We start from the raw sequence: 24,410 nt of genomic DNA, 5'->3' as shown, positions 1-24,410 counted from the left end.
TCATTCATGAAATTTTTTGATTTTCCATATTATCTCCTCTAGTTTACCCAGCGCAAAATTTCCTTCTCTTGTCCTCCCCCATTTGATCATTGTTTTCTTATTTTCTTGGGGTTCTTACATCAGTTAAAAATCTTGATTCTTGATTCATCCCTCAGTTAAAAATCCTGGAAGAACGTCTGACTCTGAGGGAATCTGACACTTGAGGAATGGATGTCGCGGGGAGAGAGCGAGAACGAGAGAGACAGAAAGATGACCCCTTACTAATGGATCTTGGTCGGCCGGGCTGAAATGGGGAGCAGGTTGTTAAACCCATCATGATGTTAGTGATGCTTTAGATGTCTGTAAGGTAGGTCATGTTCCATCATTGATGATATGGTTGATGAGAATTTCACGATGCCACCGAAGACAGAGACATCCATTAGTGCCTACCAAGAGTGATGGGGATCAAAGGAGACAAAAATCAGTTATGACCATGCCAGTTAGTTCCAGACCTGTGCATGCCCCCCTCCCCTACTATTAATTGGACAATGTTCTGTGAAAATGGCCCATCAGTCACGTGAACATGAAAGTGTATAAAGATACTACCTCTTTGAGATAACTCGTTTTCCGGGGGGGGAAGTTATGTTTACATATCGAAGAGTTTGATTCCGAAAGAACCCCCAATGATGGGAGAATTGGATCCAATAGCATTGGAGAGTTCATTGAAGAGATCCTTCTCCTGTATATGACTAGACACATTGGTCTGATGTCCTGTCTTGACAAATTTAGGCAGGGTTTCCCAACTTCTGCAGCAACTAGACATGGTTGTTCTGTTCTGTTCATTTTACAAGAACAAAAATTGCACGAAGAATCGCACAGGGCCTTGTTCATTGTTCCATTCTTTTTTCTTTCAAAAACGAACAAAATTCGCACACTCGCACAAAACTATAACAAAATTCGCACAAAGCGAACAAAAGAACCGCACATGAGTCTGTGTGATGTTCTGTTCGAATTTGTTTTTCTTCTGTTCGGCAAACCGAACAGAACAAACAATTTGCACAAAAAGAACAGAACGACCATGTCTAGCAGCAACTGACAAACACGGCCGAGGTTGCCATTTAGGAAACATCGTCCCCCCATCAACGGTAAGAGCCATCGTCAAGGGCTAGAGATATGGTACAGGTAGGATTTCAAGGGGCGATTCTGGTGATGGCGAACAAGACAACGAGGCGTCAAAGATTTTTTGCACAAGGGCTGGTGTCAAGCATCAAGCTTTCGGTGAAGTGCTGAGATCTGCTTGTCTAGGTCAAGGCTGAACTTCTCGAGGGCTTTCACTTGTCCCTCGCTTCGCTGTGCTGTGGCTTGAATGGTGGAGAATTGCCCTCGCAAGTTGGCAATTCAAACCTCTATTTCCTCCACTGTAGCTTTATTCCCTTCCCCCCACTCCTATTGGCATAGACATAAAAGATGATGGAGGCTGATCTCTGATGCCAAATGATACTGTGATATGATGATCCCTCTCGTAGCTTAGCCCACTAAGGGCATTTCCATTTTCCATCTTTGATTCCCATATCCTCTAAGTCCTTTTAAATGATACATTCCTCCTTGTTGGAGGGCAGGCCTTTGAACTCTTACATGAACCCATTTTGGAGTTGATGACTCGGACCGACGACACCCACCCCATCTGTCTGTTGCCGTCCCCTTAAGAGACGACCACCCTGCAAATCTTCTTCATCATTGTCCTCTCGGCGATGTGCATCCCGGCCGATCATCCCTCTCTCATTCTCATTTCACTGAACAAACCACATTGGTTCGTATCATACTGCTCCCTTTAACTCAACTGCCTATGAAATCAACTTGCCAAAAATCCAAATTGAAGATCAGTGTTCAGTCGTCCAAAATGGAAGGGATAACGGTAGAGAGATCATAAATGCAAAGAATGGAGAATCGTATGGAAGGGAAAATAGATAACAAGTGATCACGGATCTGGGAGAGAAGAGTGAGAAACGGCACCTAAAAGATAAGGAGAGATAGCGACGGGGTCCTCTTGATCTGTGCAAGTGAGAGAACGGCTAATCAACAAGATGAGCAGGAGAAGGGGAATTGGAAAGCGAAAGAGAGACTCACGATGTATTCTTCATGTCCTCTAATAGAGAGAGGGTTGCCTCACTCTTCTTGAACACTTGGCCGACTATTGCATCACTCCCCCAAACAGATAGCACATGGATAGGGGTCATTCTAGGTATCCAAGGATCATGAGAAATCACTAAGGACGGTCTGCTTTGTTCCAAAGGAGAGAGACATGTACATATAAAAGGAAAAAAGATCAAGAGAAATTAATATTTGAGAGGGCTTCTATGGTCCAATAAACGAAAGGACACATTAATAATCATATGATTTAAGTATTTGGAAAATTATAAAAAGTTTCAGACCTGAATTTTACCGCTCAACATTTTTGCATTGTCGTTTCATATTTAAGCGTCCTGTATTGCATACTTGCACCAATGAGGTCCACGGTATAAGGCTTCATACGATCTGAACTTATAACACCCACGGACCCATTTATCGTGGCCCACCATGTACTCTTAAAAGTGGGGTTTCCCAATTCTTCTCACTCAAGAAATATCTTTTAATTTTCCCAACTGTGTATAGGGATTGACAGCTGGGAGACTGCAGGAGCAATAAGTCCGATAGCAACAAATGGCATGCCGAATACCCAGACGACTGCCAATTTTTGCAACAAGAAAGAGAGATGACAAGAAGAGGAAACATAGATTGAAACTATCAAGGAAAATGTCAAAAAAACCTTAAATTCAAGATTATTATCTCATACACTGGTCCGCAAAAAAATTAGGCACAGAAATGATTTTGTTAATCGATGGTCAAGTTCCCTGTACAAAATGAACACAGGACCAAATTCAAGAAAGATTAAAATTGAAAGAGGGTTTCATGACTCTTAGGGATGGAAGAATGGCTTTACCTTTACAATGATTTTGTCCAAGAACAGTTTTTTCAGTAACCAGACACCCCAATTTGGTTAATTCAGTCATCTGGGTGCTTAAATCCGAGGCTCCAGAGCGTGGCCAAACCAAGTCTGCGCATTCATGGGAATCTTGAAAGGGCAGCGCCGCGGCCACCACCACTTCATTCCTCTCAGATCACACATTAGAGGAGTGTAGCACGACGTATTGCAAAAGCAAACCAATCCCTTCAAATCGACTGTGTAGAAGTGATAGAGTCGATGGCCCCGAAACTGTTCAAGCAGATCCTTTGGCATGCATCCGAAGAGGTTCCAATTCTTCTCCTTCAAATCGAGCACCCAGAAAACGATCTCGCAGATGTCGCCTTCCTCCTCCAATCCAGCTATCAAGAAAATGCAACCCCCATGAACCAGAATATGAGAACAAACTACGCAAGACGACGGCATGGCCACGTCAAGAACGGCCCAATCTCCAGAATTCAGATCAAACGCCAACAGATGATCCGGACCGCGGCTTAATATATAGAGAATTCCGTCCAAATACGCAGAATTACCAAGAACAGCAAATTTCCCCAATATCTGGCCTTTCAATTCCCAATCTCCTGTCCTCGAGTCAAACATCTGGGACAAGACACGGTCGGCGGTCGACACAGAGACGATCTGGTATCCCGCTGCCCCGTAGTCAATCATCCCCAACACGTAACTCTGTCCATGCGAAGAGATCATAGCGGGGATCTCGCACGCAGTTCCCGAAAATAAATTGCACAAAAGTAGAGATAATTTGCCATTCTCCGATAGAAAAAGCGGCCCTCCCGAAGCAAGAACGCCGCGGAATCCATTACCGAAGAATCGAGATAGAGGAAAAGGGATCCAACGATCGGATGAGGCCTGGTAAGCCGCGGCAAAAGGATCTGAGCAGTCAAGATCGGCGAAGAGCACGAAGATAACGTCATCGACGAGATTGAAACGGCAGGGCGATGTGGCTGAGTAGATCAAGGAGAAGATATCGGATCTGATGATGTGATTCCACCGTCGGCAGACAGTTCTTGCGGAGATCAACGAGGAGACGGGAAGGAGCGAGAATACCTTCTCCCAGAGGCAGTCCGGTAGCTGATCTTCCGCCATAGCCGATCGATCGATCTCCCGAGCAATTGAAAGCTTCTAGAATGTTAAAATTCAATTTTGAATTTATATGAATCCTTAATGGGCCTCCGACCGCTATTTCTTTTTCGGAGTAAAAGGCCCAGTCAACGACGGTCAACGGTTAGTTTGACTTCATGATGGCGTTGACTGAGGCTTCAACTACGACTATGAAAGTGATGACGATGACCATGATCTAGCCGTACATACTTCATCGACATCTCCGTAGTGGTCGCCCGTCCCGAGCCCAGTATCTGATGACGATATCGGACCGGATATCAGATGTCAGATTGATCATTAGATTTCGATATGAGATGTCAGATTCGTTAACTGGTACCAGTATAGTGCAGGGACGCGGACAGGTTGATTTTTTTGTCCCGGGACGAAAAAATCGTCCTGTCCACGGGTTTGGACCAAATTTGGGACGAAAAAATTATCCCATGGACCGTCGGACGGGACGGTTTTCGTCCCACGTGACGAAAAAACCATCTGTCTGGAGGTCTTGGACAATGGGCCGACGAATCTGGACGAAAACCCGCCAGATTCACATCTGATGTTTGAGATGTAGCCACGTGGCCCCGCTATGCCAATTTGCATCAAAGTCCCTGTATTTTTACGCGCGTGCCAACTGACGCCGCCCAAAAATAATTGTACATATGTCCCTTCGCATTCTCTCTCTTCCCTATTTTCCTAAAAAACTTAGAATATATATATATATCTATTAATATAGTAAAAATATAAAACGGGTTTTTTTTCATCCGGGACGAGGGGATGGGACGGTTTTTTCCCTGGACAGGATGGAAATCCGTCCCGGGAGGACTGGACGGGACGGTTTTTGTACCGTTGGACGAAAATTCGTCCGGTCCTTCGTTCCTGCACTGAATCTGACGTCGGACGGGACAAAATTCATCCCGTCCCGTCCATCGTCCACGCCCGGGACGATACAGAACTATAGGTACCAGTGTTTGTTTCGTCCAGAGGCCTACAATATCCGGTATCCAATGGATATTTGATACATGTCCAATATCCGATATCCGGTATCTGAAGCCACCTCGATTTCATTTGGTTATTGGGTATGCAAGGGATATCAGACGGCCGAACACTAACTCTCCGTCTCTAGTGACGTCAGCACCTGCATGGGTCGACATTATCGACAACCTGAACGAGGTTTGAGCAAGGGATTGGAAGCTCTGGTCTTTCTTTACTGGATGATGATGTTCTTGGATCATGTGAATGACGATGAAATATTAAGACTCTGTATGTCTACGTCTGTTGACATCGATGCCGTCATCTGTTGACCGACATGTGGATGTGTTGACCGACATCTGTCGTCATCGTCATCTGGATGTGCTGATTCCTACTGATGGGTTAGAAGATGGACGAGATATTCCACAGACGTTGACCCATACACAAGTCAACCCTGTCGATCAATGGCCGCCGTCAACGTTATAAGAGACGAGTCGTCATCTCTCGCCGTCATTCGTCCTGGTCAGATGACGAAGACGAAATCGTCATCGCCTTTGTACTGTACTGGTGACGAGGACGAGCAAGATACCCGTTCCGTCTCGTCCCACGGTTGAACGGGGCGGCGGACGGGAGCAATTTATAAATATTTTATAAAATGTTGTTAGATCGATCATTAAAATTCAAATAGAAAAGTATTTTTTATTGTACCTAAGTGGGACATAACGTGAATTCGTTACAACTCTGTCATCGAGAATTCTCCCCGCGACATTATATAATTCTTTCTAAATCTCTGTTCTATCCGATTTTCTCCGGAAAATGAGATTTGTCCGGCGATAATCAGTCGATCTCGCTCGAATTTTCGTGTTGTTCTTATCTTTCTTCCGACAAATTTATGCTAAGAAGACCAATTATTGGAATTCTTTGAAAGAAATCATCACGGACAAGAATACATGATACTTGATCTTTCCCGCTTCCCGCCCATTGCGACGAACTCTTCCGATCTTTAATCCTCATTCACAGTTGATCGAATTCGTAGAAGAACAAAAGTTTTCATCGAGGACACGATCGATCAGCAATGCCATAATTCAAATACAAAACCTCGGCGGATATCTGCAGAAATCGGGAATCCCTCGGCACGAACATTAAATCGATCTTTCCTGCTTTCCGCAGATAACATTCTCAAATTTAAAAGAAGGAAAGAAGATTCAATCGAGGAATTCGAACGATTATTCTAAGAAAAACCGATTTACACTACCGTAATTCAAATCCGAGAGCTCGCCAGATAGCTCCAGAAATCGGGAATCCCGCCGCGAGAAAGAATCCGAAGAAATCGCCGGAGCTGGACGAGCATTGACGTGAATCTTCTGCACGGCGCGATTAGAAGAGTGAAGGGGACGATCCACAGCGCGAAATCCAGCAGCAACATCTCCGATTATCGTCCTCCGATGAGAAGACATCCGCAATCCGTATAATCTGTATAAATATTCAATCAATCGATGAATATTATATATATTGTGTATGATTCTCTTGCATGATTGAATTCGAAAGGAATGGGGGCTCGGCCAGGCTGTAATGGCCGACGCCGTGAGGGAGTTCGTCTTGCTGTTGAATGTGTGAAGATTTATACGGATTATATTGATGGTTGTTTTATACGGTGATTCTATCATTGACGGGATTCAAGATAGATTTGTTGACTGATTCGGTGGATGAACGACGTTGACATCCCCTCTAACGCGAATAAATTATCTCTCTCTACAATTTAACTCTTCATCTCTCTCTCTACTCCATCATTCTCTCTCTCTGCGCTGTCTCGTTCGGACCATCACTCTCCATATCTCTCTCTCCACCATCATTCTCTCTCCCTCTCCGTGTTGCCTCTCTCTCTCCTACATCCGTCTCCATTGAACATATCTCTCTCTTCTCCATCATTGTCTTTCTCTCTGCGTTGTCTCTCTCTCTCCTCCATTCTTCTTATATCTCTCTCCTCCTCCATTCTCCTTCTCTCTGCGTCTGTCTCGCTCTCTCCTCCATTCTTCATATCTCTCTCTCCTCCATCATTCTCTTTCTCTCTGCGTTGTCCCTCTCTCCTCCATTCTTCATATCTCTCTCTCCTCCATGCTCTTTCTCTCTGCGTTGTCTATCTCTCTCCTCCATTCTTCATATCTCTCTCTCCTCCTTCATCCTCTTTCTCTCTGCGTTGTCTATCTCTCTCCTCCATTCTTCATATCTCTCTCTCCTCCTTCATCCTCTTTCTCTCTGCGTTGTCTATCTCTCTCCTCCATTCTTCATATCTCTCTCCTCGTTCATCCTCTTTCTCTCTGCGTTGTCTCTCTCTCTAACTTCCATCATTCTCTTTCTCTCTGCGTTGTCTCTCTCTCTCTTCCATTCTTCATATCTCTCTCTCCTCCATTCTCTTTATCTCTGCGTTCCTCCTCCACTCTTCATATCTCTGTCTCCTCCTTTCTCTTTCTTTCTGCGTTCTCTCTCTCTCTCCTCCACTCGTCATATCTCTCTCTCCTCCTTATGCTTTCTCTCTGCGTTGTCTCTCTCTCTCCCCTCCATTCTTCATATCTCTCTCTCCTTCGTCATTCTCTTTCTCTCTGCGTTGTCTCTCTCTCTCCTCCATCATTCTCTTTCTCTCTGCGTTGTCTATCTCTCTCTCTTCCACTCTTCATATCGCTCTCTCCTCCATCATCCTCTTTCTCTCTGCGTTGTCCCTGTCACCTCCATCATCCTCTTTCCCTCTGCGTTGTCTCTCTCTCCTCCATCATTATCTTTCTCTCTGCGTTGTCTCTCTCTCCTCCATCATTATCTTTCTCTCTGCGTTGTCTCTCTCTCCTCCACCATTATCTTTCTCTCTGCTTTGTCTCTCTCTCCTCCATCATTCTCTCTCACTGCGCTGTCTCTCTCTCTTTATCATTCTCCGTCTCTCTCTCCTCCATCATTCTCTTTCTCACTTCGCTGTCTTTCTCTCTCCACCATCATTTTCTCTCCCTCCATCTCTCTTTGTACTCCATCATTCTTTCTCTCTCTCTTCGTTGTCTTTCTCTCTCCTCCATCAATTTCCATCTTTCTCTCTCCTCCATCACTCTCCATCTCTCTCTGTAAATCATCATTCTACCTCTCTATTTCTCTTTCTACTCCATCATTTCCTCCCTTGGTTCTCTCTCTCTACTCCATCATTCTTTCTCTCCTCCATCAAACCATTTCTCTCTCTACTCCATCACTCACCATTTCAGTCTTTACTCCATTTCTCTCTCCTCCATCACAACCATTTCTTTCTCTACTCCATCATTCTCCCCCCATCACTCACCATCTCTCTCTCCTCCATCACAACCATTTCTCTCTCTACTCCATCATTCTCTCTCTCCCCCATCACTCACCATCTCTCTCTCCTCCATCACAACCATTTCTCTCTCTACTCCATCATTCTCTCTCTCCCCCATCACTCACCATCTCTCTCTCCTACATCACAACCATTTCTCTCTCTACTCCATCATTCTCTTTCTCCCCCATCACTCACCATCTCTCTCTCTCTGCACTCCATCATTCTCTCTCTCCCCCATCAATCGCCATCTCTCTCTCTACTTCATCAATCACCATCTCTCTCTCTCTAACCATATGGGGACAGCGAGGATCTTTCGATGTGGGACGTGAAGTCAACTGCCACCGTCAGAAGAAAACGTAGAGTCTACGGCGTAGACGCCCCAGAAAAGACACATTACTTGGAGAAATACGCATTTCCCTCAAAATAAATATTTCCCTCAAAATTTAATTTAAGAGGGCTTTTCATTCTTCAACATTCAAGACTTGGGGGGCCGATTTATTTCTCGAATATCATTGGAAAACTAATGAAATTTTTATACCTCCTTGAATCAGGTAGATTTTCCTGTCTAACTGACTCAGATAATTGAAAGAAATATTTTATTAGCCCTGATTTAATGCGGAACCCATTCTATTGATTCTTAAATGGTAGTTTCCAAAATTATTGATTCTTAAACTAGAAGAAATAAAATATTAGCCCTAATTTAATGCGGAAGCCATTTTTATTGAAATTTTAGGTTCTTGATGGATGACTTAAGAAGGCCTATGGTTGAGGTAGACACAGGAACAAGTGAATTTCTTTAGCTGTTGTTCATTAATTACATTATAAAAGCATTTCAAAAGATAAAAGGGAGAAAAGTTTCATTGTTCAATAATTACATTATAAAAGCATTTCAAAAGATAAAAGGGCGAAAAGTTTCATCTTATGTATTTAACTTGTTGGGTATTTATATCTGCACTATTTATGAAATACCGTAGTTTTACATGTTATTCATCAGGAGCTGCTACCATTTTCTGAAATCAATATTTGTCAATTTCCATGATTGTTAATACCATGGGTTTTTACCATCTGTTGTTGTAACTTCAACCAATGCTCTTTATTATTATACTTCTGCAGGACAGTAAATATATTTCCTCCATTGATCACTGGTGGATTAGTCTCAAGGTGTCAACCTCATTTGAATCTATACCTCACGGTGACCATTATACTAAGGAACATCATGAGCTAGACTTTGGACAAGGTTTTAACTCTCATTTTAATTTCATTTTCATTTTTTCATTGATAGATGAATTTAAGAACAGGAATTGGTTGTGAATACAAAAGAATTAATGAACTTACAGCTACCTTAGGTATGAAAACTATCCATTCAGCGCAGGCATAAAAAAATTATAAAAATCGTAAATATTGGGCATGAAGTCTAGACATTGTATTTCTTGTACTTTTGTACATACAGAACTATTATGGAGAGAAACACACAAATTTTGACCTGGAAAACAATTATATAGGTAACACTTGCAACCCAAAATAATATTTGTGTTTTAATCGGTGTTTATTATTAACGTGAAGCCAATCACACCTCAAAGTTTTGTTTAAATGCATTGAAAGAAATATTCATTCATTATTATTGCCGTGTGATGTTTATAATGAAGTCTATGAATACGTGCAATGACCTAGTAAATTATGATGAGATCATAATACAACAATCATCAGTCTTTGAACATGTATTCCAAGCATTCATATTCAATGATAGTCGAGACGGAGATCAAATTATTCAGATAGAATAACACTATTTGATCTTTCTTATTTGATAAATATGGTTGATCATGTGGCTGTTCATGTGGAGACACTAAGGACAAATGGTGTGTGGTCTTTGAAGAAAGATTTCATTGAACTGATCTTTATGAATCCTTGCATGGTAGTATACCTAAACATCAATCAAGTTGATGCATGTCACAGTTGTATCAGGGATCTGTCGACCTGAGACACCAAAGACATCTTGTGGATGGATGATTACATTTTGACTATGGCTTACGAGTCTCTAACCATGGGATTCAAATGAGTCTTAGCTTAGATGTAGTAAGAAGCACACTGAGGTAATTGAGTGGTTAAGATTGGATCATTAGCCCTCGGTATAGGGGAGAATAACTCAACGAAGATGATGTAGCAAAATCCATGGCCAGAATATTGGAGAGGAAGTTCAATCAAAGTCCCATGAACACTACACTTATTATACTTCTACTTTTCTCCATCCACCATTTTCTGAATCCTAGAATTCTTAGTCTAATAGAAAGCTTTTATACAATGTATAATGTCGAGTCTTACTCTGTAATAAATGTTATTATTTATGTTTATATAACATTGATCCTAAAAAGTTTTCTTTCATAATATATTTTCATAAGCTTAATCCACAGTTTCTCATTGATATAGTATGTGTTTAACTAATAAATGTTTGGTTCTGGAGGTTTTATTGATTGTAAGAAATCACATTTCAAATATCCAAATAAGTAAATCAATTCAAATTTTATATATGAGACTTTAGATGGTGATCTGGTTAGCATGGGCACCTAAGCTGTCCCCCTATTAATACCTAATTGAGTATATCCACTAATATCCATATATATTTGATGTGTTCTCCTCTAGGCCCATGTATCAGTCTAGTTAATAACTCTAATGAACCAATAAAATCTAGTGGCAATCATATTCGTTAACTATATTGCCACATTACATAATTATTCAAGGATAGCTTTTACCTAATTGCTAGGTTAAGTTTTTGACCTGGGACCTGCTAAGCTGCACCTCATGCTCTAGAAAATATAGGGTCATGATTGAACTCTCCCATGGAACCTTAAAAATATCAATTATCATCATTTACCATAAAATTCTGAATAATTTAGGGTATGGTTAATGATCAAACGCTAGTCCATTATTCTGATTATACTATTGAGTAACATAGATTATTGGAGATTTTTTTCTCTAATATATCCACAACCCTCGCCAAATGATTTAATGCTTCTTCTTCCTCAAGTCAAGCTCCTCTAATACCGAAGACGGAGGATCCCATATTGAACACTTAATCACAATTTTGTATTTCTTAGAATATATAAGTGAATATTAGTTTGAATCTCGTGATTAGGGTCTCTTAACTTGTAGTGAAAACATACCTATCTATTGAGAATCAAAAATACTATGCTAATTTTTATAGTAATTGCATATATTTTATGTGTTTATTTTTATTTAAATGATCATAAATTCATGTTATTAATCCCTAAAATGATTTTTTAGATTTTGACAGGTCCAATTTTTAAATTTTATGGTATTTGAACAAAAAAATTTGACATTAACTCCATAAATACTACTTGTATAAGTGAGGAAATATAAATATATATTATAATTAAATATTTATAGGGGTATATTATATTTTTAAACGAAGTTATGATTTTCCCATTTCTTATTTCTATGGATTTTTTGCCATTAAATCCATAAAATTCATAAGGAGATTAATTTTATGAGTCATAAAATATATATTTGGAGTTATTTAAATATGTTTAGGGGTTTATCAAATATTTATAATGAAATTATGATTATTTCCCAATTTGGGTGGTAGTTGTATGGAATTATCTCATATTAAATTCATAAAATTTCATGCCATACTGGTGCGTATATGTAGTTATTGCTGCTGCAATCTACAAAGAAAAACTCATCCACTCACTCAATTCAGGCCACTGCTTCAGAACTGTTGGCTAAGGTTATTTATAAGTAATTATATTTTCCACAATAAAACTCCATTAAGATTTTCAAATTTATAAAATAAAATTTGAATAAATTAGGTTAAATAGGAAAATTACATTCACATATTTTGGAACCTATTTAAATTATTTTCATTGATTAATTTTTATAAAATGATATTTAATTTTTAAAAACATACAATGATTATTAAAATAAAGATTAAATACTATTCAATAAATGTTTTCTGCAAATTTGACCCGTACAAGCTCTATGCTAATAAGGAAAATTATAAATATTATTGTATAAATTAGAAACCTTAAACAACACAATTTAATATCAGTTTGTGGTTAATCATCCATCTAAAAGCTGCATGTGGTGTCTTTGGTCTAAGGGCCACTTATACAACCATGACAAGAATCAACACGATTGGCATTTAAGTATATACTGTTCAGCTACTAATACAGATAATTTTACTGAACTTTTCCTTAATGAGCACCCATTGTCTATCCGTCATGTTGCTAAACTAATGGCAACAGGATCAGCACAAAAAAAATATATGAAAATAAAAATATCTGAAATTAGAGAATAAAATTTCACCTTAGTTTGAAGTATTTCATAAACCTGCAACAAGGCTAGCAATGGCACAAGCAAGTATAAAATATTTCACCTCAAATTCCTTTAAATTATCTGATATAAGATGAAATTTATTTTCTTGTAATGTTAAGCTCAAGAAAATATAAAATTTTAGATATATATCCAAAATAGTGCCAACTCAAAATTCAAATCACTCTGAGGGACACCAGTCCCCTGTAATGGCGCCGATTTGATGAAGGCAAATTTATGTATTTAATTGAATTGTAGTTTTAGTTTTAATTTTCCTAAATCAAATAAATTTGATGAAAATAGAACATCACTCAAATGTATAGTAGTAGCGAGGTCATCTCCACAGAGGCTGGCCTTTAGATATGAATTTAATAGTTGAGTTAGATTAAGGTTAAGAGAGATAGGGGGAGAAGAAGGAATTATTTTTAATTTATTTAATTAGATATAAAGTAGGAGGTTAAGAGAATTTAAATAGTGTTTATAAGAGAGAGATTAATATATATAATGCCATATAGTTACATTAATTTTATAATACAAAGATGCAGATCATAGAAGTTTATATGTATATAATAAGTAATTTTAAATTTTTAAAAGGAAAAATATGGTGAAAATAAGCAAAATCAAGAAATTTTCCTTGATGCCTGGCAAGTGTTTGTGAAAATATCTCAAAGACACAAAACTTTGAATCAAACTTCAAAATCAGATTTTTAAGGAGATTGAGATCAGTACTACGATTAAAATGAGGATTCAAGGATAAATTTTTACCAAGAAGACTTCAGCACTTAACCGTAATGCCCTGATTCAAGTGGCGAAGGGTTGGGGCGTCATTCGCCGTTCCCTGACTTTGACACGCATCTCTGTTGCTCTCCTCCATGATGGCAGGCTCTCCGTGTGTCTTGGAGGTCTTCTGGCGCTATCTCGAGCTTTGTTAGCTGTCAGAAAGGTGTCACTGTCCCGCCATTGCTCTCGCCACCGGGGGAAGGGTTTCCCATCGTTGTTTCTTTCTCGGTCAAGAGATGAGAAAATTCTGGCCACGGTGCCCCCTTTAAGGCCTAGGAGGGATCTCCCTTGGCTGTAGATAACCTGGACTGGCCATGGGGATCCTCCCAGGATGTTAGATCACTTGTGGCAGTCCCCCTCAGTTGAAATCTACCATTCTGCTAGAGGAGGACAAGGGGCAGGGGCAATGATAGACCAAATTGGCCCATACCATTGGATGCCATGTGAAAAAGAGTGAACGTCTGCGATCACATCGCAGTCGTGGACCCTCTTTAAATTTGGTGTAGCCACAGCCACATCAGTGTCCTCACCACGTCCCCTTCAGCCCTTTCTACAATCCTGATTCACTCATCAAGAGCCATGCCATCCTCTTTATCGACCACACCCAATCAAAAGGCCAGAAGAAAGAAATAAGGAAAAATAAGTCAGATGTGACACAGACTGTCCGATCCTCTAGATGAAGATCAGACAGTTGGGATTAAAATGCCACTTATGCTTTGGCCCATTGTGACGGGGACTTTGAGCTGGGTCAGCTCAAAGCCCAATCAATCCTCTTGTCATTTATCTTGAAATTGCAACCCATCGTGCCACGATCCATCTTGTTGCTTGGCAGCCCAGCTTGGTGCAGAGCTGAAAGAGTTAGTCAGAAAAAACATCCCATGTCAAAAAATTTGAGAAAAAGTAATGCTATATAATAGGTCAAAATAAATAAAAGACTACCCACTCGTGCATATGCACAGGCCCTTGTGGGCTTCTCTATGGGCTCCTTGGTGGATCGATGGGTTTGAGCCTGGTGCCACAGCTTGTCGGCCATGGGTGGGCTTGAGCACCCTGCACTGGCTTGTGTGTGGGTAGCTTGAGCATTGCTGCGCACTGGCTCAGTCCTAGCTGACATATATTCTTTCTTCCTCTATCTTTCCCTCTTTATTTATTTCTTCAACTTTGATTTCATCCCTGCAAAATCATAGATCGACATACTAGAGGGAGCACTAGTCTCATTAAAATTAACAATGTTTTGAACACATTTTTACTAAGAATGCTTGGACTTGTGAAATATGTGAAAATTTTTGGGTTAGATGCCTTGGTTCCGCCATGGAAAACACGTTTCATGGATGCAGAATCATGTCGATCAATTCACAATCGATCTTTAAAACAAAATTTTGAAAGTACTCGTGGTGACGACGTCAACGCATCGACACCGGACGCGTCACCACAGTCATCGGAAGTCAACACGACTGCTGAAGACATGCCGCCATCGTCACCGGATCAAGTTAACACGCCAGCATCAGGCACGTCTCCACCCACGCATGCTCCTTCATGCATCCTGACACGTTGCCAAAGGCAGATCCATAATTGCCCCCTGACGTGACGCAAAACTGCATCGTTCGTCACGTCGTTCATCTTTATTTTATTTATTTTAACTGTATTTTCTCTTTCCTCCATGGCCTATAAGTATAGGCCATTGTTTCAAGAAGCAATTAGGCAAGTCATAATTCAGGAATTGAGTTTTTGTTAACTCTTCTTGGAGGACTTGCCCTAGCCTCCCCTTCTCCTCCAATCGCTGCTGCCGTCGCCACCGCCAGTTATCACCCACCCTCTTTCTCTCCCTTTCCTTGTCTCTTTCTTTCCTTTTCTCTCACCCGCCAACACCACGACCCCCCGCGCCGGCCGCCAACCCTCACCGCGCACGCGGCCGCCCGCGCACGCTGGGTGCCGACCGGCAGCCTTGCAGCGCCGCGCGACCGCGCGCCGCGCCACGCGCTGGCCGTCAGCCCTTGCTGAGCATGCAGCGCCGCGCCGCGCCGCGCGCGTCGTGCCGACAGCCCACGCGCGCCGCGCGCCGCCACACATGCCGCGCGCCGACTGCCAGCCCGCGTCGCGCACGCGGCCACCAGTGCCCACCGGCGCCTGTGCACGCCAGTGCCACCGACGCCGGTCGTCATTGACGCCGTCCGAAGCTTCGAGCCGCGCGCGCTCCGTGCGCTCCGGATGCGCTGCACGCCCTCCGCGCTCTCCGCGTGTCGCGCGTTGGCGCTCTGCGCGCTCAGCACCCAAGCGCGCTGCTCCACGCGCTCCGTGCGTTCCGAGCACCCTACGCGCGCTTCGCGCGAGCGGGTATTCGCCTACGCCTGAATCTCCGACAACTACATCACTGCTCGTCTGCCACGCCCAAGCATCCTGGTTACCAAGCAGTCTGGCTTAGCCCGGTCAACTCAATACCAGGGCCGTTCAATGCCTGGAACGCCCATATATTTTTGTCTAGTGGGTCATACAACGCACGGATCGCCCAGTCACGTCACGACCTAAATTTCCCGCAGCCTCATCACACACTACGGTGCTGAGGTAGGCATGAACTCTTTGGTGTCGAGTGTTCTTCGTCCAGTGTTCCGCGAGGATTCTTCCACCACCGTCAGATTTGATTTGATTTTCTTGGAACTTCAACAAATTCTTTCTTTCGTGAGATTTCCCGCGGACGTGAATTCGTAATATTGGATTTGGTGCTTCGGCATCGTCGCGGTGGTTGAAGACATTACTCCCGCCCTCGACGAGGAACGGGGCTGCACCACTATTATTTCATCGGTTTTAAGTTTTGAATTCGATCATGTGGATTCTGCGGTCTGTTTTATCCCTCCATCCAAACCTGTCCTACGTCCTCCACCCGTCGTTGTCATACCTATCCCCACAGTCGTCTTTTTCCCTAGTTGTCCTGCATCAAGTACCTTTTGGGGAACTCGTTCCACCCTTGACTTTGCCGGTCGGAGTTCATTCTGAAGTTGTTCATGCGTCCGTCCTCCAAAAGTATCCATACGATCACTCAGCGCTTGGATCTCCACGTCTTCTTCTTCAACTCTTCTTGAAAATCTTGAAGATCTCCTCACCATGAAGACACTCTTCCTTGGATGAGTGGAGAAAGGGAGGGGCTCTCAAATCAGGTTTGCCTGGGTGCGTAAAATGAGACCCCTTTCCCTCTTTATATTTCACTTAAGGTTTTTCTCAAAAACCTGGAAGAGACATCAATTTAATAGTCTGGTAAGGAAAGAATCAAACAGACAAGCCTAAATATTAATTGAAAGTACTCTAACTTTCATATTCTCATTTTTTATGGAATTTATTTCTTTTAGTCATATGTCCATGGTACAGGAAGCAATGACTTACTTCTTATGTCTTTTTTTCAAAAGAAGAAAATAATTAATCAGCTCTCAAGTTATACTACATAGTTGTGTATGTGAACATTGTCGTCACTACATCCTTCTGTAGTAATGGCCAAAATATAGATAAATAGATAGATTGTAAATGAGGTGTATATTAAGGCATTTAAGACTTTGTCTTGTAATGTGACTTCTAGTCTAGTCCCAAATTAAGCTCCCTTTGGGTTTGATCCTAATTTACTATGTTTTTAGTCCCACAAGATCATTTCCTCGTGAATAGTCAAAGTAATTTTCAATGAATCGATGTGTCAAAAAATCACAGTTAAATTTAAAAATTGATTTTCGATGATGTTCAATTAATTATCCAAAAATTGATAATGCCATCATCTATAAGGATCAGTTCACATGCCACAATGATGAATTTGTCATCCATCTATTTGTCCATCCATTCATTCATAGGTCCACCATCCAATTCACCCTTTGTTATCTAGTTCACACATCCATCAATTTACTATACAACCATGAACTAGTCATTCATCTATTATCTCCCATGTACCATCAATCTGTCGATAATTCATATATTCATTGAGGTCGATGATAAACCCTAATTTAGTCATACAAGTATATGCATTTTAAATTAATTTTGGGATCATTTTATGTGTATTACATTCCTCTTTGCAAGAATTTTAATCTCAAGCACTAAATGGAACAATTCATCTTAATGTAATTTTTTATGGATATTACGTGGCCGTCAAGCCAGTCACACTACCATGTTTATTTAAGTTCATTAAATAAAATTTTTACGTTCATTATTATTCCGTGTGATTTTTATAATGAAGTCCATGAATACATACAATGAATTGGTGAATTATGATGAGATCATTATACAGTGATCACTAGTCTTTAAATATGCATTCTAAATATTCCTATTCGATGGATAGACGAGACATACATCGAATTATCCAGATAGAATAGCACTAGCTGATCCTACTTATGAGATAACTATAGCTGACTCTTGTGGCTATTAGTGTGGCGACACTAAGGACAGATAGTGGGTGATCTTTGGAGAAAGAGTTCACTGAATTGATCCGTAAAAATCCCTGAATGGTATTATACCTAAACGTCAATCAGGTTGATTGAAGTTGGAGTTGTATAAGTGATCTACTGACCTGAGACACCAATGACATCTTGTGAGTGGACGACTACGTTTTGACTATGACTTACGAGCCTCTAATCATGGGATTCAAATAAAATATTGATCAAATGTAGTAAGAAGCTTACGGAGATGATTGAGTAGTCAAGATGGGATCATCTGCCCTCCGTATAAGAGGAGATTAACTCGAGGAAGACGATGCAGAAAAAACCCTGGTTAGGGTAGTGAGGATATTGGAGAAGACCTTCTCCAATGATCCCCGTTACGCATCAGTACTAATCGAATGACGTATTAGTGTTTGATGATAAACCATACCCTAAGTCATTTGAAAGTCTCGCGCGGATGATGGATTATACATATACAGTAACCGATGATGGTAAAGGTTCCATGAGAGAGTTCGAGACTACTCGGTATCTTCTAGAGCACGAGGTGTAGCTTGGCACCCCACGGGCTAGAAATTTAGCCTATTGATTGGGTTAATCGATCCTTATTTAATTAATCTATATGTTGATATAGTTAATTACGAAGGTTGGTCAATAAATGTTATTGGGCCATTAAAGTTATTAAATAGAATGATACATGGGCCTAGAGGGTCACATGCACAAGGTCATAAGGGCATTGATGGATATATTTTACTTTACCCTAATGCTAATTCAATAATCCAATCTGATAGCTTCCTTAAACTTTAAACACAGCCCCATTATTTTGAAAACCATGCAGAAATTTGTCATTTAATCTGCTCTAAAATGTAGTTTACCACCAAACTCTGGTAAATATCATTTAATAATCATTGCATGATCATTTTCAAGAGCTTTCCAGAGTAATAATATTAGATAGAACACAAGGCGCAAAATCAAATAATAGTTAGGCTTGTCCATTTGATTCTTTCCTTTCCACTCCACCCTAATGCTAATGCATAAATCCAGTCTGAAATTTGTCAATTAATCTGTCAATTATTTACAAAACCACGCAGAAATTTGTAAATTAATCTGCTCTAAAACCTAGTTTACTAACAAAGTCTGGTAGATATCATTTAATACGAACTAAGCAGAACATAATCATTTTCAATAGATTTCCAAAGTAATAATAATAGATAGAACGCAGAGCGCAAAAATTAAACCTATCAGAGCTCCATCGAAGCTCGCTGCGACGATCGAAAGGGAGAATTGGCGACCCTAGATCGATCGAGAGCTGTTCCTGATCCTGATAAAATCAACGCATTACGATGTTGCCTGCGTTGATATGATATGGCATCCAGTTCTTCCCAGCGCCGCTGCGTTTTCGGTATGTATTTGAATCTTCTGCGGTGCCGTTTTTTTGAAGGATTACGCTCGAATGATTTCTTTTTCCGGTGAAGATGACGAAGATTCGACGTTTTGCAGTGGGGAATATTCCATATGATGCTACGGAGGAGCAGCTTGTGCAGATATGCGAGGAGGTTGGCCCCGTCGTCTCTTTCAGGTGAGGTGCTCCGAGAACCTTGAGAATTCCCGACGTTCGATGCTTCTTGGAACTTGTATTTTTAATTTCTCAGCATAGGTTATCATCCTGAAGTAGTAATCAGCGAATGAGTGATGAAATAAATAGTGAAGTTCACTCCGCGAGGCAGAAATTCAAACCCTTTTGATTTCACAATATAAACAAATAAACATTGATTGAATTTTTTGCCTGATGATCTTGAATTTTAGCAAAGGGTGTCACAATTGAAGTAAAGAATTTATCTAAGAACTAGATATATTCCAGGCTCGTGCTCGACAGAGAAACAGGAAAGCCCAAGGGTTATGGGTTCTGCGAATATAAGGATGAAGAAACAGCTTTGAGTGCTCGACGGAATCTACATGGCTATGAAATCAATGGCCGGCAATTGCGCGTGGATTTTGCCGAAAATGATAAAAGCGCTGATCGAGGCCGAGAGCTGGTACGCTTAATTTCAAATAAAATAAGGTGTTATCTGATTTGTGCTTTATTTCATGTCTTTGTTGGTCTTACTTTCTAGGAACAGGCTTCAATGCAAATTGCGTTTTGTTCTGCTAAAGGACATCAGAATCAATTCCGTTTAAAGTTATTCAATGCTGAGGATTTCCATGTTTCAAACATTGCATAAAAACTTCTGTTGCCTTCTTTATCTGCTAATGCTCCTGCATTCTTATCCGTGCTGAGTTTAATTAAACGTATTTGGAATGTTTTTGGGAAAGCAATTTTTTTTTTTAATAATTCTTGAACTGACTTTGGAAGACCTCCTTCCCTTTACTTTTTTGTGTTTATCTTCCATTTCTTTCTCAATCTATCTCTTTCATGTAAAAACTTCTTGGATAAATGCGAAAAAAAACTTGTCTAATATCAATTCGATGCTTAATTTTTGACATGATTATGTTGGAAATATTGAAGATCTATCTAAGCTATTTCTGAATGAAATATTTTTCTTAGGGTCGAGGGGGCCCAGGACTGGCATCAAGTTCCGGTGAGTTCATCCTTTGATGGTTTTAATTTTCTTATATCATCATCGCTGAATGAAATTGAAAGCGTCATTCACATGCCTGAAAGAAGGTGCTCCATCAATCCTGGGAGATTCATCTCTTCATCAGCCGATCGGTCAACAGTTGGCAGTTAGCGCAGCTGCAACCTTAGCAAAAGCACTTGGTGAGGCTTCACAAGTACCTCTTGGAGCTGACCCGCTAACTCAATATTTGTCAAAAATGTCCAGACATCAACTGTCTCAAGTCATGACCGAAATGAAGGTAATTTTTATATATTATACTCATTTTGATGTATCTAATTTGGGATTTATAGTTTTCTTCAAATCAATCTAATAAACTCAAATTTTAGAGCTTAGCAACACAAAATGGCCCATTGGCTCGACAACTTCTGCAGAGTAGTGTGCAATTACCCAAGGCTCTCTTCCAGGTGATATACAAAATGCTTTCCTTTTATCTTTTCCTCCGATGACAAAACTAATGTCAAGATTTATAAGAAAAGGGGAGTGGTAGAGTAAGAAAATTTCTTCTGGTGAACGTAATTAGATTGATGATATTGCCTCTATATCGGTTTAAATGTGTGCTTGAATTCGTGATGACACAGGCCCAGATAATCCTCAATATGGTCACGCCACAAACAGTGAGTTTCTTCTTCTTATTCAGAGCACTTGGAATCATCTGGAATCTAATCCGGCATCTCTTCCATCTGCAGCTTCAAAATCCAAATCTTCGGCAGCGGCCTTCTTCTTCTTCTTCTCTAGCTCTTTCTCAAGATGGCCTCGAAGCCCAGAAACCCATTCCCCCGCCTTTTCATGGGCAACCACACATTCAGCCTGGAATTCTGGCCAAGCTGCCAGAAGTGCCAATTTCGGGCCCCGGGACGAGTCCTCTAATCCCGCAACCTCAGCTTCAACCAGGTCCGCATTTATCTCATGCCCTAATGGGAAAGCCTGGAGTGCAAATATTCTCTCAGCCGCACGTAGGGTTGACTACTTCCTCGTTGACCTCCGGGTTGCCCTCTAGAGGTTTGCTTCAACAAGACAGACTTATTGCCTCTGTAACCGGAGGAGTCCATTCTAGTGGCATCATCCAACAACTGCCCTCTGGACGCTTTCCACCATCCCAGGTCAACTCTCTCATCTCTCTCCTCCCTCCCTTCTAATGTTTGTCATCACTGGAGACGATGATGATGTCAAAATGGTCATCGTAATTGTCTTTCCACTGTCCGCTTGGCACTCTCCCTCTTCGAGCCTCGCTCAGATGACAAACTGATCATCGTGAATTGTCTGCGGACAGGATGATTCTGACTGTAAAGGTGAAGATTATGAAATCGTCATCATCATTCAAGCTGCATACAATGATGATGACAGGACTGCTTGACAATGATGATTTTATGTCATCATCTGCTAAAACCACTCCCTACTCCTGTGAAACTCCTCTGCTTCTGTTTCTTTAAAAAATATATTTATTCTTGGGACTTTCTTTCTCTCTCTTTCCGTTCCCTCACTTTTAGCCTATCGATTTTCTCCTTCTTCAGAAATGCACTTTATGGGATAGTTACAAATTTTCCAATCCATGTTTTTATATTGATTATTCATATCTATCTCAGGATTTTTCTGTATTTTCTGTTGAAACAGAGGATCGCAGCACATTTACCAGGAGAGCCTGGGAGCTACTCCTCACCTGGTTATGACTCTACGTGGAGCTCTCAAGTACGGATTTCTCAAGATGGAGTTCATCTTCCAAAGCGTCCAAAATTGGAAGAAACAAGCAGTGACTCACAAATTGAGAGCTCTGCTGCGTATAGAAGTAGGACCGATGCCAGTTTACCGGTGGCGAGCCAAATGATTGGAGGTGATGGGGCGCCACAGTTTGATAAGCATGCGCCTCAGGTAACTTTATTATATCATTAATTAATTTTTTCCCATTGATGTTAATTATTAGGGTTGGTTGTACATTTCCGATCAGAAACCCAAACCATATGGGTGAGTTTCTGACTGCCCAAATCCCTGGCGTGGTGGGTGGTTCGATTTCGGGTTTAAATTCGAACTGCCCATCACTCAATTCCGCAAGTGGTGTCACGGGACCGTAGAGGGTCAGAGGGCCTGTATATGGGAGCCGCCAACTTAAGAGCTAATTTTATTGGATTAAACATTAAAAATATGTTCCTTACTGGGATTCGAACTTCCCACCTGGTTTTCAAGGACTGGCTCATTGGCTACCCACTCGCATGACCATTTTGAAATTAAGTCATTGCATTTTTTATAAGAAAAAGAACTAGAAAAGTCGCCCCATCCCAGGCTTTGTGCGGTGGGTGTGCCAAGTGCTCACTGGGCTGGTGGAGGTTGGTTTGAACATTTAAACCGAACCCCCCCAAACTACCCAGCTGCCCACGACCCAGGTCAAGGCCAACCCTATTAATTATTCTATTTTTTGCTGGAGCCATAAGTTATTTGATAGGATCCCCCATCCCTACCAGGAGTATTTCTGCAATCTGTCCTCACAGTAGTCCCTTAAATGCCTATGACCTTGGGGCACTCAACAAAGTTTTTGCATAGACTGGGAGATACCCCGGGAGTACTTGTAACCATCATTATTTTTCCTTTGATAAAACCTTCTCAAAGGTTTCTATCGTTCTTATAATTTTTTTTCTTCCTTTCCAAAAAAAAGTCTTTCTTCTGTTTCTTCTTTTCCAAAAAAAGTCTTTCAGCTTCCATTTGCTGGATGGCCTAACTGATTTCTCACAATTCGGGAATTTCATATTCCTCTATTTTGGTTTTGCTCTAATATTGCGCATTCATGAAACTCTAACTTAGTCATTTTAGTTCAAATGCCTGAGGCATTTGAACTATAATGACTTAGTCATCTTCATATCAGGTCAGGTTGCATTTACCTAGGTTTTACCAATCGATTTTAGCATTATATGTATCAAAACTCTTCTTAATAAATTAAAACTCTAATTGCATAAAAAAAATATGTTTGAAAGATTTTTGACAAGGACTTTTATGATTTTTTTATAAATATTTCTCCATTATTCATTTGCAACGGTTGAAGATTACACATGTATATCACAAAAGTTTTTTGCTAACGATTTTAGAGATCCAAAAGTTCATGATAAGTTGATGGGTTGGCCCAGTTTACCCTTCGAATTTCATCAAATTCATGATGTGTTCTGTTTGTCATGAAGCTCTATTTCTTTTTAATTTCTTGATTCCACCTTTTTATATTACAATCTTTATGTTGGAATTCCTGGATTCTCGACTTGAGATGTTCTTATGCATTCTTTGTTGTGCGAATTTGGGTTCTTTATCTTCTGTCAAAAAATGTAACATCGTACTTATTTTATTTGCCATTAATCTAAAGTCTATAATTTAATAAATAATTTACTGAACCTGGAAATTAAAATTTCAAATTTCTAAGCAGCAGCAGATGCAAAAGGCTCTTCTGGAGCAAGTGAAGTCGCTGACGGCGGAGCAACTGAGCCTCCTCCCGCCAGATCAACGGCAGCAGGTGATTGATCTACAGCAGAGACTGCGAATGCTGGAGGGCCTGGATGCTGCCACGTAGCATCTGTTATCTTCTTTCAGGTCCATTTAACCTGTATTTTATCCTTATTCATGTTCCTTATGGTCACAAAGATGATGGATGATTATAGACTTTAGTCCATGTCCATTAATAATCATTTTTTACATAAGCTACAGAAGAGGAATTGAGATTAACAGCATGGTGATTATGTCATTTCCTCATCTGTTAACTAAGAGCTGTGTGATTGCCTGAAGATGCTTTGTAAAAAATGAGTGTTAATGTTGTTTGTCTCTTGTGTGAGGAAATTACAAAATAAATACAATAAATAAATAAAAGAAGATCAAGATGATGCCCTTTTCTCATTGCTAGAGGAACAGTGTTGAGAGAGAAG

The 24,410-nt window shown here is 40.7% G+C and overlaps 2 protein-coding genes and 1 long non-coding RNA gene across 13 annotated transcripts; 1 reads left to right on the top strand and 2 right to left on the bottom strand.

Annotated features, from left to right (window-relative positions):
- Window positions 1-552: 552 nt before the first annotated feature.
- Window positions 553-4,179, bottom strand: LOC144716155 (F-box/kelch-repeat protein At5g15710-like). Of its 8 annotated transcripts, none has more exons than XM_078591221.1 (6): window positions 2,960-4,179; window positions 2,786-2,870; window positions 2,412-2,703; window positions 2,107-2,256; window positions 1,993-2,031; window positions 553-1,823 (listed from the first exon to the last, which is right to left on the bottom strand). In XM_078591221.1, the coding sequence occupies exon 1, from the start codon at window positions 4,082-4,084 to the stop codon at window positions 3,038-3,040; it is 1,047 nt and encodes a 348-aa protein (XP_078447347.1). In that variant the 5' UTR covers window positions 4,085-4,179; the 3' UTR covers window positions 553-1,823; window positions 1,993-2,031; window positions 2,107-2,256; window positions 2,412-2,703; window positions 2,786-2,870; window positions 2,960-3,037. The 8 variants fall into 8 exon arrangements, with proteins under 8 accessions (XP_078447347.1, XP_078447346.1, XP_078447348.1 ...); XM_078591220.1 differs by having other exon boundaries at window positions 2,813-2,870; XM_078591222.1 differs by having other exon boundaries at window positions 2,107-2,259; window positions 2,786-4,179.
- A 1,775-nt stretch (window positions 4,180-5,954) lies between these two features.
- Window positions 5,955-6,895, bottom strand: LOC144716111 (uncharacterized). Its single transcript, XR_013584817.1, has 2 exons — window positions 6,321-6,895; window positions 5,955-6,222 (listed from the first exon to the last, which is right to left on the bottom strand). It is a non-coding gene; the product is annotated as an uncharacterized LOC144716111 (long non-coding RNA).
- Window positions 6,896-19,113: 12,218 nt separating this feature from the next.
- Window positions 19,114-24,188, top strand: CSTF64 (cleavage stimulating factor 64). Of its 4 annotated transcripts, none has more exons than XM_078591260.1 (10): window positions 19,114-19,304; window positions 19,403-19,481; window positions 19,764-19,938; window positions 20,448-20,481; window positions 20,565-20,758; window positions 20,847-20,924; window positions 21,099-21,134; window positions 21,207-21,620; window positions 22,132-22,386; window positions 23,915-24,188. In XM_078591260.1, the coding sequence occupies exons 1-10, from the start codon at window positions 19,268-19,270 to the stop codon at window positions 24,059-24,061; spliced, it is 1,449 nt and encodes a 482-aa protein (XP_078447386.1). In that variant the 5' UTR covers window positions 19,114-19,267; the 3' UTR covers window positions 24,062-24,188. The 4 variants fall into 4 exon arrangements, with proteins under 4 accessions (XP_078447386.1, XP_078447388.1, XP_078447389.1 ...); XM_078591262.1 differs by having other exon boundaries at window positions 19,115-19,304; window positions 20,568-20,758; XM_078591263.1 differs by having other exon boundaries at window positions 19,115-19,304; window positions 23,921-24,188.
- Window positions 24,189-24,410: the final 222 nt, after the last annotated feature.

The sequence above is a fragment of the Wolffia australiana genome, chromosome 20, assembly GCF_029677425.1.
Source record: "Wolffia australiana isolate 7733 chromosome 20, ASM2967742v1".
Taxonomy (NCBI): Eukaryota; Viridiplantae; Streptophyta; class Magnoliopsida; order Alismatales; family Araceae; genus Wolffia; species Wolffia australiana.
The sequence above is the reverse complement of the archived record's forward strand: the minus strand, read 5'-3'. Positions and strand labels throughout refer to the sequence as shown.

Coding starts and splice junctions, on each gene's coding strand:
- LOC144716155 (XM_078591222.1), bottom strand. CDS start 4,084: ATGGCGGAAGATCAGCTACCGGACTGCCTCTGGGAGAAGGTATTCTCG.
- CSTF64 (XM_078591260.1), top strand. CDS start 19,268: ATGGCATCCAGTTCTTCCCAGCGCCGCTGCGTTTTCG. Junction 20,482..20,564: donor AGGACTGGCATCAAGTTCCG/GTGAGTTCATCC, acceptor CATGCCTGAAAG/AAGGTGCTCCATCAATCCTG. Junction 20,925..21,098: donor TACCCAAGGCTCTCTTCCAG/GTGATATACAAA, acceptor GTGATGACACAG/GCCCAGATAATCCTCAATAT.